General features: G+C 41.8%; 2 protein-coding genes across 2 annotated transcripts; one reads left to right on the top strand and one right to left on the bottom strand.

The window, feature by feature from the left end:
* Positions 1–30: 30 nt before the first annotated feature.
* LOC118370810 (homologous-pairing protein 2 homolog) lies at positions 31–5,178 on the top strand. Its single transcript, XM_035755963.2, has 8 exons — positions 31–193; positions 405–505; positions 599–688; positions 4,024–4,135; positions 4,216–4,361; positions 4,442–4,495; positions 4,766–4,825; positions 4,990–5,178. Exons 1-8 carry the CDS (start codon positions 172–174, stop codon positions 5,044–5,046), a joined length of 642 nt encoding a protein of 213 aa, XP_035611856.1. The 5' UTR covers positions 31–171; the 3' UTR covers positions 5,047–5,178.
* LOC118370809 (max-like protein X) lies at positions 5,177–15,015 on the bottom strand. Its single transcript, XM_035755962.2, has 8 exons — positions 14,675–15,015; positions 12,638–12,674; positions 12,415–12,504; positions 11,944–12,053; positions 11,643–11,745; positions 11,334–11,433; positions 6,944–7,145; positions 5,177–6,642 (listed from the first exon to the last, which is right to left on the bottom strand). Exons 1-8 carry the CDS (start codon positions 14,714–14,716, stop codon positions 6,586–6,588), a joined length of 741 nt encoding a protein of 246 aa, XP_035611855.1. The 5' UTR covers positions 14,717–15,015; the 3' UTR covers positions 5,177–6,585.
* Positions 15,016–15,037: the final 22 nt, after the last annotated feature.

Here is a 15,037-nt window from a genome sequence, read left to right on the forward strand (position 1 = left end):
TTTGGCGCTTATTGTCGCAGGGCTGTCTTGCACAGAGGCGGAGGGTGACGAAAACAAGCTTTGTTTTGATATGACGTAGGTAAAGCCTGGACACCCACAATGCATCACAGCGCGCGAAACTCAATATAGGTAAATAGTTAGCGATAGCTTATAGCTCACAGAATAAAGAAAATGAGCAAAAAAGACAACGGAGGTATGAGTTTTAATATTTATTTTATTTTACCCGGTTGCTACATTGATTGCGTCTGGTATGTTGCCAAACACGACAGACGTTTTCCTAACCGATTTAGCTAACGTTAGCCAAGTTAGAGCCAGTACAGCAACCTAGCATACTGACCTGCACTGATAAATCCATACAACAGCTAGAAGTTAGACAGGTCACTGTTTTGTGTTTTTATTGTCAGGTTTAACAGTCATATTTGCTTACCTGAACGAGAAGAACCGTCCTTACAGTGCCCAAGATGTCTTTAACAATTTACAGAAGCAGCACGGCCTGGGAAAGACGGTGAGCAAGGCTAAACTGTTCTGAGCCAGTGATACGATTTTCAGCATGTATAAATTCAAATGTATATTTGATTACTCATTCCTATCCTGGTAGGCTGTGGTTAAAGCCATGGAACAGTTGGCACTGGAAGGGAAGATCAAAGAGAAAACCTATGGGAAGCAAAAGATCTACTTTGCTGATCAGGTGATCCAGGCTGAGTATCAGAGCAGCACGTTAATGCGTATTGTATATGTTGATGGAAATATGTAGCCACTGCTGATCTGAATCTTTTCTGTTTTGGTGATTCGTTTTTTTCTTTCTCTTTGGTGCTATTTTCACAAGTATGTGGGGAATTTGTAAAAAAAAAAAAAAACTCAACTGTTGACACTTGTAAGCAGCCAGTCTTCCATTCAACACCCTTCATTCATTTTGTTTGGAGACCTCTTTCACCACACAACCATTGATCCAACATAAGTTTACTGTGAAATGAGTACATTGGTTTGATCACCAAAACACAACATAATGATATTTCCTTATTTTAACGTACTCCAATGGCAGAAAATGTAAGATGTTTCAAAATTTCCCTTTGAATGTAGTATGCTACAGTACTGTAAATTACAGTACACTGTTTTCACATTAGGCAATACACTTGCACTACCCATACAAATTTATAATTTTCTATCCAAGCCTCACATACAGTACCGGTCAAAAGTTTGAACACACCTACTTATTCTAGGGTTGTTCTTTATTTTTAGTATTTTCTACAAACTATGAAACAACACATTGAATCAGGTAGTAACCAAAAAAGTGTTAAACAAACATATTTGAGTTTCTTCAAAGTAGCTACCCTTTGCCTTGATGACAGCTTTGCACACTCTTGGCATTCTCTCAACCAGTTTCATGAGGAATGATTTTCCAACAGCCTTGAAGGAGTTCCCACATATGCTGAGCACTTTATGGCTGCTTTTTCTTCACTCTGCAGTCCAACTCATTCCAAACCATCTCAATTGGGCTGAGGTCGGGTAATTGTGGAGGGCAGGTCATCTGATGCAGCACTCTATCAAACTCTTTCTTGGTCAAATAGCCCTTACACAGCCTGGAGGTGTGTTGGGTCATTGTCCTGTTGAAAAACAAATCATAGCCCCACTCAGCGCAAACCAGATGGGATGACATATCACTGCAGAATTCTGTGGTAGCCATGCTGGTTAAGTGTGCCTTGAATACTAAATAAATTACAGATTTACATTTACATTTAAGTCATTTAGCAGACGCTCTTATCCAGAGCGACTTACAAATTGGTGCATTCACCTTATGACATCCAGTGGAACAGCCACTTTACAATAGTGCATCTAAATCTTTTAAGGGGGGAGGGGGGGTGAGAGGGATTACTTTATCCTATCCTAGGTATTCCTTAAAGAGGTGGGGTTTCAGGTGTCTCCGGAAGGTGGTGATTGACTCCGCTGTCCTGGCGTCGTGAGGGAGTTTGTTCCACCATTGGGGGGCCAGAGCAGCGAACAGTTTTGACTGGGCTGAGCGGGAACTGTACTTCCTCAGTGGTAGGGAGGCGAGCAGGCCAGAGGTGGATGAACGCAGTGCCCTTGTTTGGGTGTAGGGCCTGATCAGAGCCTGGAGGTACTGAGGTGCCGTTCCCCTCACAGCTCCGTAGGCAAGCACCATGGTCTTGTAGCGGATGCGAGCTTCAACTGGAAGCCAGTGGAGAGAGAGGAGGAGCGGGGTGACGTGAGAGAACTTGGGAAGGTTGAACACCAGGCGGGCTGCGGCGTTCTGGATGAGTTGTAGGGGTTTAATGGCACAGGCAGGGAGCCCAGCCAACAGCGAGTTGCAGTAATCCAGACGGGAGATGACAAGTGCCTGGATTAGGACCTGCGCCGCTTCCTGTGTGAGGCAGGGTCGTACTCTGCGGATGTTGTAGAGCATGAACCTACAGGAACGGGCCACTGCCTTGATGTTAGTTGAGAACGACAGGGTGTTGTCCAGGATCACGCCAAGGTTCTTAGCGCTCTGGGAGGAGGACACAATGGAGTTGTCAACCGTGATGGCGAGATCATGGAACGGGCAGTCCTTCCCCGGGAGGAAGAGCAGCTCCGTCTTGCCGAGGTTCAGCTTGAGGTGGTGATCCGTCATCCACACTGATATGTCTGCCAGACATGCAGAGATGCGATTCGCCACCTGGTCATCAGAAGGGGGAAAGATGGTGTCAACAGCAAAGCACCTTCACACCTGCATCATGGTGGGAACCACACATGTGGAGATCATCCATTCACCTACTCTGCGTCTCATGAAGACACAGCGGTTGGAACCAAAGATCTCACATTTGGACTCATTAGACCAGTGGAAATCTGTCCTTTGGTCTGATGTCAATTTCTCGTGTTTCTTGGCCCAAGCAAGTCTTATTATTGGTGTCATTTAGTAGTGGTTTCTTTGCAGCAATTCGACCATGAAGGCCTGATTCATGCAGTCTCCTCTGAACAGTTGATGTTGAGATGTCTGTTATTTGGCCTCTGTGAAGCATGTATTTATAAAAGTTCTTGAAATGTTCTATATTGACTGACCTTCCTGTCTTAAAGTAATGATGGACTGTCATTTCTCTGTGCTTATTTTAGCTGTCCTTGCCATTATATAGACTTGGTCTTTTACCAAATAGGCCTATCTTCTGTATACCCTGTATACCTACCTACCTTGTCACAACACCACTGGCTCAAACGCATTAAGAAGGAAAGAAATTCCACAAATTATGTTTAAAAGGCACACCTGTTAATTGAAATGCATTCTAGGTGACTACCTCATGAAGCTGGTTGATGATGCCAAGTGTACAAAGCTGTCAAGGCAAAGGGTGGCTACTTTGAAGAATCTCATAAAATATATTTTGATTTGTTTAACACTTTTCTTTGGTTACTATTTGATTCCATATGTGTTATTTCATAGTTGTGATGTCTTCACTATTATTCTACATTGTAGAAAATAGTCCAAATTCAGAAAAACCCTTGAATGAGAAGGTGTGTCCAATCCTTAGACTGGTACTGTAGGTCTGGATTTAAATCATTGCATGCCTCATCCATGGCCTGAATGAGGGTGGTTCTCACATGGGGATGGTAAGCATACATCTTCCACCTGTGTTGTATTAAGTATAATCAAGTATTTCATAGTTTTGTACTTATGTATTGTAGTGGTCCTGTACGTAGCTCAGTTCATAAGCTCGTGGCACTAACAGCAGAGTTGTGGATTCAATTCCCACTGGGGACACATACCAAAATGTGTGGAGTTTTGTCACTTTGGATAAGTCTATGTAAACGTATATATTATGGCTATTACAGTTCTGTATTGGCCAATACAATTGTAGTAAAGCAGTGTGAAGTTTGATGAAAAAGTGACTGATTTTTGTGTTATAGTCAATTGAAAATGTGTTAACTGCCTCTTTGATGATCTGTTTTGAACTAAGAGTTGTGAAAATTGCACCAAAGCAATTTAAAAAACTAACCGGTAAAAGTAACTACCAGAATATATTTTACTGCCAACAGGCCCAGTTTGCAGAGGTGAGTGAGGCAGATCTGAAGGCCATCGACAGTCGCATCTCTGACCTCAGCACACAGGTGCAGGCTATCTCTCAGGGCTGCAGACAACTGGATGCAGGTAGGGCTCCCCTCTTTGGCCCTATCAGCACCCTACCCACACACTGGACAATCTGACATACTCTTATCTCTTGATTGCAGAGCTGAAGGAGCTCAACAGCTCCCTGACCACAGATGAAATGATGTCAGAGATCAAGGAGCTGACAGCAGAGTGTTCTGGTTACAGGGAGCACCTGGAGAAGATCAAGTCGGCGACCAATCATGTCACACCAGAGCAGAAGGAGATGGTATGGGTCACAATCAAACCTGGATTCAAATACAACCCCCCCCCCCATCATTATACACTGCTCATGTGTCTTTCCTTCAGGTTTACAAGGAGAGACATCTCTACGTGAAAGAGTGGAAGAAGAGGAAGAGACTGGTGATTTATTTATTTTAGGGCTCTATTCCAGCTGTATTGCTGACGTGGTACGGATTGTGTGATAAAATGTAAAGGTCATTCCCGATCAAGCAGACATGTGCCGTTTACCGTGAATGCAGACTCCACTAAACGCAGGAACATTGCCTTACGCGCTGTACTTCTGCAATTTGGATTGAATAGAGCCCTTACTTGATCAAAGCCATAAGAGTATTTGTGCCAGAGCAGGATAAACCAGAACAAATAGTCTGATTCTGTCTCTGATCCTCTCAGGCATCTGATATGATGGGTTCCATTTTGGAGGGATACCCCAAGACCAAGAAGCAATTTCTGGTAAGATGCACTGCAAAACATACAGCTCTACAGTGACAGTTCTACACATCAATTCTATTGTTTTTATTTGGGAAACGAGGTCTTGTTCATCACCATGAGAGGCAGACAAATGTTAACTCTATTTGTCAACTTGAGATGTCAGCATCTTTGTGTTCTCTGTTTAGGAAGAAGTTGGTGTGGAGACTGATGAGGACTGTAAAGTGACTATGCCAAGTACCTGACAGAATGTTGGAGGATCTGTTTACTTTTGACTTGAATGTTAATTCCGAGGGAGTATTATGCCATCAACTCATTTCAGGAGTAACTAATTACAATTTGTAAAGTTTTGTAATAAAATACCTTGTGCAGGTATATACTTTAAAGTTTATTTTGCAATTAAAAATCATTCATATGAAATACTTTCATAAAATTATTGTCCAAATCAGCAAAAAAAAAACGTAACAGACCTGACTTATTGATGCCAGCACAAAGACTTGTGGTATAAAATCCCTTTTTAAAGTCTGGTGATTAAACATTCACATCTGTTAGGTTTACCAGAAGGTCCTGAAACATTTGGTACAAGTTCTCCTGAGCACATTGTCAAAATCAATCACCAAATTCTTCACATTACATTTTTAAATTATTGGCTGTTTGAGGCCAGGATTCAATCAGATCTCTGGCAACCTGCATCAGCCGACAAACACGTTGCTTTTTTTTAGGTGGTGTAACTGTGTTAGAGCTGTCAAATTGGTAAGCGGCTGCTCTTGTGGTCGTTGTCATGAAACCACACCCGTCCTTATATCCCAGCCACCTTTCAAGTTCAGAACAAGAAAGTGTCGGCTACATAGAAATGACATCGGGATTTCTCACAGAATTTGTAACACTTCTGCAAGGGATTTCTATGAATGCGACTTGGTACTGCATCCAATGCCAAAGCCAGGAGCTTCTTGTGGATTTGACAGCTCTAACACCTTCACTGTAAATAATAATTTGTTCTTAACTTTTATTAATCTAGGCAAGTCAGTTAAATACATTTTTAATAAAACGCAGTTACACCAACACCACCTAAACAAAAGTCATGATCAGCTATGCGTTTACCGCTAATCTGATTGAATCCTGGCCAGAGATTCTGTTATAATACAGAACTATTTCTGAATCACTATTCTACCAGTAAAGATGAAAAGGTGAAAAGCTGCAGTAACAGACTTACAGATATGCTTGATTCTGTCACAGCATGGACACAACAAGCAATCATAACATCACAATCAATGATGAACATTTAACAATTCTCATACCATCACAAATGGTTTGAATTGAATATTTTAACTCACAACTCTTGGATTTGATTTGACCCGTTCAGAGCTTTATGCTGATTTGAACACTGGAAAAAAAAAAGAAAAAAAAGAGGTTTGGAATGGAACAATTAAAAAATAAAATGTGGTTCCAACCCCTGATTTGTGGTGAATGTAAACATTACGGAACGTTTACAAGCAAGCGGCCATTTGCCTTGTTTAACACAACTCTGTTCTGCAACAAAAAACCCTGATGACTAAAACCACAGACAATGCTGGGCTGGATTTGACCTGACAAGACAGGAAACACCCAACCCTGCTGCAGACTGGTGGTGAGTTGAGTAAGCGTTAACAACTTAAATACTGCAGGCCAGGAGGGAACACGATAGACTGATATGTGAGGTCTCTACCAGACCCTGAGAACCCAGGGTAGGCCCCGGCTCCATCCCTGAGGGGAGATTCCTGTCCTGAGTTTACGCCTTGGCTGTATTAATACAGCTGGCTGTTGAGCTGCCGGAGAACTCCCACCACAAACTCACGCAATGTCTGGGAAGGAAAAGAGGAGAAATATGGATTACCTTACACAGCTGTCAACTCAACATAGTCATCCATCCTCAGAGCAAGACAGGGTGGCTGGCATGTCAATTATAGCCTACAGTGGTGATAGTTTTGACCTGTTGGGGTCAGAAGGAAGTCCAAAATACCATCCTTGAGCAGAAAATACACCAAAATGCCATGATGATCACATAAAGACCATTACCTTAAATAAAACCTTACATGATTTGGTGCGCCATCCATCCACCAGCAGCGAGAATCACCCAGCAGTACCGTATATTGAGTGTCCTACCTGAGGCTTGCAGTGCTCCTCGATCCAGCTGAAGACGCAGGCGGACAGCTCCTGGAAGCTGGCCACAGACACAGACCTGCTGAAGGACTGGAACAGGGAGTCCATGATGCTCTGAAACACGCTGAACTTGACATGGTCCGACACCTGCTCCTCCCCCTGCTGAGGGTTGTTCTGGTGGGCCTTCACTATGTGCTCATAGTTCCTACAACACACAGGTTAAACACGTATTATAAACTGGGTAGTTTGGGTACTGGATGCTAATTGGCTGAAACAGAATTCCAGCCGTGTGTATATCAGACAATACCATGGGTTTGACGCAATACATATTTCTTGCTATATTCATGTTGTTGACCGGTTTATAATAGCAATAAGGCACCTTGGTGGTTTATGGCATGCAGCCAATACAGTGCTTTCAGAAAGCTATGATACTTCACCATGACTTCAATTTTGTTGCGTTACAGCCTGAATTTAAAGTAGATTCAATTGAGATATATATATATATATTACATACACACACTTTTTTTTACAAACAAATTAAAAATGAAAAGCTGAAATGTCGAGTCATTAACTATTCAACTCCTTTGTTATGGCAAGCCAAAATAAGTTCAGAAGTAAAATGATTAACAACCAATTAGACAGTGCAAATATTGTACAATCCAGGTGTGCAAAGCTCTTTAGAGACTTACCCAGAAAGACTCACAGCTGTAATAGCTGCCAAAGGTGATTCTAACATATTGTCTCAGAGGTGTGAATACTTAAGTAAATTAGACATGTCTGTATTTAATTTTCAATAAATTTGCTAAACTTCAACAAAACGGTTTTCACTTTGCTATTTATGGGTACTGTGTTTAAATGGGTGAAAAAGTGTATATACACACACACACACACACACTACTTGTCAGAAGTTGACATACCTACTCCTTCCTGGGTTTTAATTGTTTTCTACATTGTAGAATAATAGTGAAGACATCAAAACTATGAAATGATACATATGGAATCATGTAGTAACCAAAAATGTTTTAAACAAATAAAAATATATTTTATATTTGACATTCTTCAAAGTAGCCACCCTTTGTCTTGACAGCTTTGCATTCTCTCAACCAACTTCATGAGGTGGTCACCTGGAATGCATTTCAATTAAACACAGGTTGCCTTGCTAAAAGTGAATTTGTGGATTTTTTCCCCAAGTTAATAGATTTGAGCCAATCAGTTGTTGTGACAAGATAGGGGTGGTATACAGAAGATAGCCCTATTGGGTAAAAGACCAAGTCCATATTATGGCAAGAACAGCTCAAATAAGCAAAGAGAAACAACAGTCCATCATTACTTTAAGACATGAAGGTCAGTCAATACGGACAATTTTAAGACAGTTCCAGGTGCAGTCGCAAAAACCATCAAGCGCTATGATAAAACGCTCTCTCATGAGGACCGCCACAGGAAAGGAAAACGCAGAGTTACCACTGCTGCAGAGAATAAGTTCATTAGAGACTTACCAGCCTCAGACATTGCAGCCCAAATAAATGCTTCCGAGTTCAAGTGACAGACACAACTGTTCAGAGGAGACTGCGTGAATCAGGCCTTCATGATCAAATTGCTGCAAAGAAACCACTGCTAAAGGACACCAATAAGAAGAGACTTGCTTGGGCCAAGAAACATGAGCAATGGACATTAGACCTGTGGAAATGTATCCTTTGATGAGTCCAAATTTGAGATTTTTGGTTTGTGAGACACAGAGTAGGTGAACGGTTGACCTCCGCAATGTGTGGTTCCCACCATGGAGGAGCCGGTGTGATGGTGCTTTGCTGGTGACACTGATTTATTAAGAATTCAAGGCACACTTAACCAGCATGGCTACCACAGCATTCTGCAGTGATACACCATCCCATCTGGTTTGCGTTGGGGGACTATCACTTGTTTTTCAACAGGACAATGACCCAACACACCTCCAGGCTGTGGAAGGGCTATTTGACCAAGGAGGAGAGTGATGGAGTGCTGCATCAGATGACATGGCCTCCACAATCACCCAACCTCAACCCAATTGAGACGGTTCGGGATGAGTTGGACCGCAGAGATAAGCAAAAACAGCCAACAAGTGCTCAGCATATGGCTACTTTGAGGAATCTGAAATATATTTAGATTCGTTTATCACTTTTTTTGGTTACTGCTTTCTCATAGTTTTGATGTCTCCACTATTATCCTTGAATGAGTAGGTGTGTCCAAACTTGACTGGTACTGTATAGTTTAATCCATCTTGAATTCAGGTTCGAACACAACAAACTGTGGAATAAATCAAAGGGTGTGAATACTTCCTGAAGACACTGTATACCACTAAGGGCTGGATCCAGGCACTGTGCCACACCTCCTTAGGCCTTATTGTTTAAGTAACCTGCTCAACTACATCTGACCATTTCTAACCAGGTTTCCATACAACTTTTTAATGCGTGTAGAGTACATGTCGGATAATATATATATTTTTTAAAATTCATGACAGGCTTGATTTAAACAGAAAATGTGTCGGTAAGCTTTCCAAAATGCAGAAAACACCAAATACGCCAGACAAGGTGGGATCTTTGTGTCTAAAATTGATTATGTCAGTGGAAAAGCTTTTAATGAGCAAACATCAATTAAATAACCATCATATCGAAGTAAACTTGTCACGCGATGATGTGTGTTCGTCCCACTATAACGCAATGGGAAAGCATGCCGTTTATTACACTACAGATTAATGAACTTCAGGGTGGTGAAAGTGCAAGTTGATGAGCCTGATGCTCCTTTCCAATGAATATCAAGCTGCCGTTTGACAAAGCTGCCATGAAGGCTAACCCTCACTGTATCTGCGACCTGTTGGCTAGAGCACACTGCCAATACCAGAGTGGAACCTCACTCTACAACAATTTATTTGGAGAAACCCATCAGTAGAGTTGAAAATGTGATGGAAACCCATTTAACTTGTATTTTCTATTCAGTTCAATCGGAATTTTACCTCAAAAGGTATTTGTATGTGCACTACGTCATCACGCACAGCCTTTTATCCGCAACAAGTTTATATGGTGGAAAAACATCTCTGGTGGGAAAATGTGCATAGTTTATTTGCATGAAATGGATGGAAACCTAGCTACTGACAGTGTTAATATCATATTTACACAACTATGATAGTTAATATTCAACGCTCCACACTGCGACCATTTTACTCGCATATGCACATAAATGTTTTTGCTGTGCGGCCTGGAATTCTAATTTAGGCACACCAGTGCACCTAGAACATGTAGGATTCTAGCTTTAAAACCTCATTTTTCATTATGCTCTTAAATTTCTGTGTGCACTTACATTCCTCAACTTAGGCACACACGTGCTCCTTGTAAAAAAAGTCAGCGTAGAACCCGGATGCTGTCAAATAATAGCATAAATGACTGCACAATTCAAAACTTAGAAAATGATGCTTCTGTGTCTTCAGGAAAATAAATGGATTAGACAGCAGTTCAAGCCATTCAGATGTTCCTGTATGAGGGGCCTCCCTCTGCAGTAAAACGCTCTGAGGGTCATGTCCCAATTGTTGTTTGGGTAAAACCAACCCCGCTGACTGCTCTCCTGGACTTATCTCTGCTGGAGCAGAATGTGGGCTGAGGCATTTCCCACTCTGATATGGCCCATCTGCCAGGGCTGACCTGATATAGCCTATGCCTCAGCATTTATGCTGCAGTAGTTTATGTGTCGGGGGGCTAGGGTCAGTTTGTTATATCTGGAGTACTTCTCCTGTCCTATCCGGTGTTCTGTGTGAATTTAAGTATGCCCTCTCTAATTCTCTCTCTCGGAGGACCTGAGCCCTAGGACCATGCCTCAGGACTACCTGACATCATGACTCCTTGCTGTCCCCAGTCCACCTGGCTGTGCTGCTGCTCCAGTTTCAACTGTTCTGCCTGTGATTATTATTATTATTATTTGGCCATGTTGGTCATTTTTGAACATCTTGGCCATGTTCTGTTATAATCTCCACCCGGCACAGCCAGGAGAGGACTGGCCACCCCACATAACCTGGTTCCTCTCTAGGTTTCTTCCTAGGTTTTGGCCTTTCTAGCCACCGTGCTTCTACACCTGCATTGCTTGCTGTTTGGGGTTTTAGGCTGAGTTTCTGTACAGCACTTTGAGATATCAGCTGATGTAGGAAGGACTATATAAATAAATTTGATTTGATTATGCAATCCACCATGAACACACATGCATGAGTTATCAGGTAAATGAAACATACCCTTGAAGGCTCTCTTAACCTAACTTATACGTATTTAATCTATCACAGCTAATATCTTTAATATTCACCCCGCAGCTCTCTCTCTCTGCTTTGACGTTTTATTGTATCGCACTGTAGTAACACATTTTTTGGCCGGCGACTAACGTTTTCATGATCTTCAGTGCCATCACTTCCTTCCTCAGCATAGACATGTCCTCCTCCTGCTTCTTCTTCTCCTTGTGCAGAAACTGGATGTAGTCGATAGCTGCAGCAGGAGGCACAGAAACAACCAGTCAGGGATTTCTGGACTTAAAGCATTTCTATCAGGGAGGAAAATTGCAGCTTAGGGTGGGATCCTTTATAAATATTTATAGTATGTTGACATTATAAAAAGGCTGGCTGGAATGCCAATTTGCAGTAATAAAATGTACAGTTCTGGTTGAGAAGTACAATGGTCTATATAGAATACTGTACTTTTCTGTAGCACTGTGGCCTTGCTGATCTTCTGTATCCCCACGGCAAACTCAGACTGCTGCTGGCAGGTGGGCACTATGGACTGGAGATCATCATAGCCTTTCTGTGGAGTCAAACATACACGACAAACAGATTTTAGAATTGACAAAAGTATTACATTTGGTCACCTAAGAAACCTCTTAATTTATTGGAAGAGATCAGTCTCACCCTCCCAATCCTTTATATTTTTCAACCTTCTCACAACTACCCTCCTCCCCATGATCTACACTCCTGTTGTTCCGCTCCCCATCGGAGGCCAAACCTTGATAGCATCCCGTCGTTTCTGCTCGGCCTGTGTGTGTGCCTGTCTCCGCCGGTCTTTGTAGGACTCCTTGTATGTGGTTTCATGCCTGTAGTCACTGTCTTCATCATCTACAGTGAGGAGAGGAAGAGCAGGTGTTTCAATCTACCTCCCTAGGGCTCAAGGCCGACATCAAGCTAGAATAAAGCACTGGACAATGAGAGCGCAGGACAACGCCCAACCAAACTAGGTCACTTGGAAACGCAATAGAAAAAAACAAGAAAGAATAGAGTGTGAGTGAGAGTTTGGGTAGGGAGTAAGACAATGAATAAAAGGGGCACTGCATTAATAGTCATTTCTGAATCAGGACACAAAATATGCAGCTTTGCCTCACATACACAAACCGTTTAGTCATACAGTACACACACCACGTCGCCGATTAAAAATATTCCCTAACACATGTTGTCGAAACATAAATGACAAACACAGTACCTGTATTTGGTACTGATGAGGCACTTGTGGACCCAATGCTGTTAGCCCTGGAGACCACAGTACCCTTCCTTGCATTCTCAGCAAAGAAACCTTAATGGAGAACATGGAAGAGCTCAGACATCATTCAATTACTAATCAACAGTTACCCACTGGACTGGTAGCCTACTAGCTATAGAATGTACGTTTTGGTAAAACAACAATTAGGACAAAGGATACTACTCACTGGGATCAAATCCGTTGTCACTGAAAGACCCGTCATTCTGTTCAGTCATGGCAGGTGTTGACAGGAGAGAATAAGACGTGGATAAGGAGGTGAGAACAGGCTCTTTCCCGTCTCACTCAATGAGCAGATGCGATTATGCTGAGCCCCGGGGAACCGGTGACATGAACGGGTAAAAGCAGTGAAGGAAGGAGCTCCCTTCTCGAAATGCAACAGTAATCTGTGCTGCTTGGTCATGTCAACAAGGCAGCAAGATGCATTGTCCAGAAACAATTATCTTTCCTATAAATTATTTTCAAATATGTTCGAATTGTCAAACTAGTCTTCATTGGGAAGGCAGATAAAATTATTTTTATTTTAATCAAAAGCAATCACTTTCGCATGTGGAAACAGAATCCTTCTATACTTTTCAGCCGACTTCTGCCGCATTCACGTGCTAGTCTGAATTAGGAAACTCGATGTCAGACTTGCTAACTGGTTTTAGTTATAAACGTGCCGCGTTCAACAAGTTAGCAATTCAGACATTTTCGAGTTTCCTAGTTCCGATTAGCTGAAAAGTAGAGTAGGATTCTAAACTTCGCCGTTGACTTTGCACAGGGCACCGGTTCCGAAACTGATTCAATCAACTTTCACTTTAATCGAATCCCCAGACAAACACAGCAATATGCATAAACATAATCCATTGACAGTAGTCCTGGGGTGTAATCATTTGTCCAAACAGTTATGTTCTGCAACTAAAACGAGTTTCTATTGGTCAAATACAGTTAGGTTCCTTCCAGTTTCGTTTGCTTCTGAAACATAATCAGCGGAATGAATACACAACTGATTTGATTCATGTAAAGCAGAATGTCTAAAATTATACGGTTTTGAATATACTTAAGTATCAAAAGTAAAATTATAAATAATTTAAAATTCCTCATATTAAGCTAACTAGACCGCACCATTTTCTTTACTGATAGTCAGGGCCAAACGCAAACACTCAGACATCTTTACAAATGAGGCATGCGTGTTTAGTGAGTCCGCCAGATCAGAGACAGTAGGGACAAACAGGGATGTTCTCCTGATACGTGCGTCAATTTCACAATTTTCTGTTCTGCTAAGCATTCAAAATGTAACTGGTATAGAGTACAAAATACATTATTTTCTGTTCTGCTAAGCATTCAAAATGTAACTTGTATAGAGTACAAAATACATTATTTTCTGTTCTGCTAAGCATTCAAAATGTAACTGGTATAGAGTACAAAATACATTATTTTCTGTTCTGCTAAGCATTCAAAATGTAACTTGTATAGAGTACAAAATACATTATTTTCTGTTCTGCTAAGCATTCAAAATGTAACTTGTATGGAGTACAAAATACATTATTTTCTGTTCTGCTAAGCATTCAAAATGTAACTTGTATGGAGTACAAAATACATTATTTTCTTTAGGGATGTAGTGAAGTAAAAAAGTTGTCAAAAATATAAATAGTAAAGTCAAGTACAGACACCCCCCAAAACTACTACTTTAAAGTATGTTTACACCGCGGCTCGGTGGCAGCTAGTTACTAGTAGCCCCTCCGTCCATATGCCGTCAGTGCAGACAAGGCTCAAATATGGCAAGTATTCTTGGCAAAAACATGTACACAACCTCGGCAAACATGCGTTGCGTACATGTACATCGTGCCGTGTACGTAAACTGTACACACCAACATCGTTTAGTAAAGTTTATTTAGTAACTTAACTGTGGATATATAATGGCTGTACCATTTGCAGAATTAACACTGTCCATCCAGACAAATTCCCCCGTCTGGCCCACTAGGACTAAGCTACAAGCTGGCCAACTAGCCAGCAGTTGACCAAAACAGAACCGTAACGAAAGGGGAAGACGCTTGAAAAGAGTCAAACAAAAGCGCTAGTACCTAGCTAGCTACCTGTTAGCTAGCTAACACACGCCAAGTGTAACAAATGACAAACACTGTATTCTTGCTACGATTATATGGCAGTATCATACACCGCGTATTTGTCCTCACGTCTCATTTGTCTAAACGAGCAAGCTTACTTTGTTCCAGTGATCCTCCGGCGATGCTGTAGGATCCGTCATCTTGGAATCAGCAGCTGTTCGAGAGCGTCATGCTGTGGAAGAACAATTTAGAGAAAGGGAACTCTACGCCCTCTGCTGGTTCACACAGTATAACATACGACCTCAAATAAATGCAAGAAAGTGAGCATGTTTATAGGCCGTAGGGATCTATTGCCGCGTTCAAAACAACGGGGAACTCGGTCAAATCATGATGTCAGTGGTCTTAGGATCGGAAAGTCGGATATATAGAAAGAGGCCCGGGTTCCAAAGTTGGATTTCCGTATTGGATGACCGTTCAAATCGATTTTCCCACTCTCAGAGTTCCCAGTTGTTTTGAACGTA

The sequence above is a fragment of the Oncorhynchus keta genome, chromosome 5 (genome assembly GCF_023373465.1).
Source record: "Oncorhynchus keta strain PuntledgeMale-10-30-2019 chromosome 5, Oket_V2, whole genome shotgun sequence".
Lineage (NCBI taxonomy): Eukaryota > Metazoa > Chordata > Actinopteri > Salmoniformes > Salmonidae > Oncorhynchus > Oncorhynchus keta.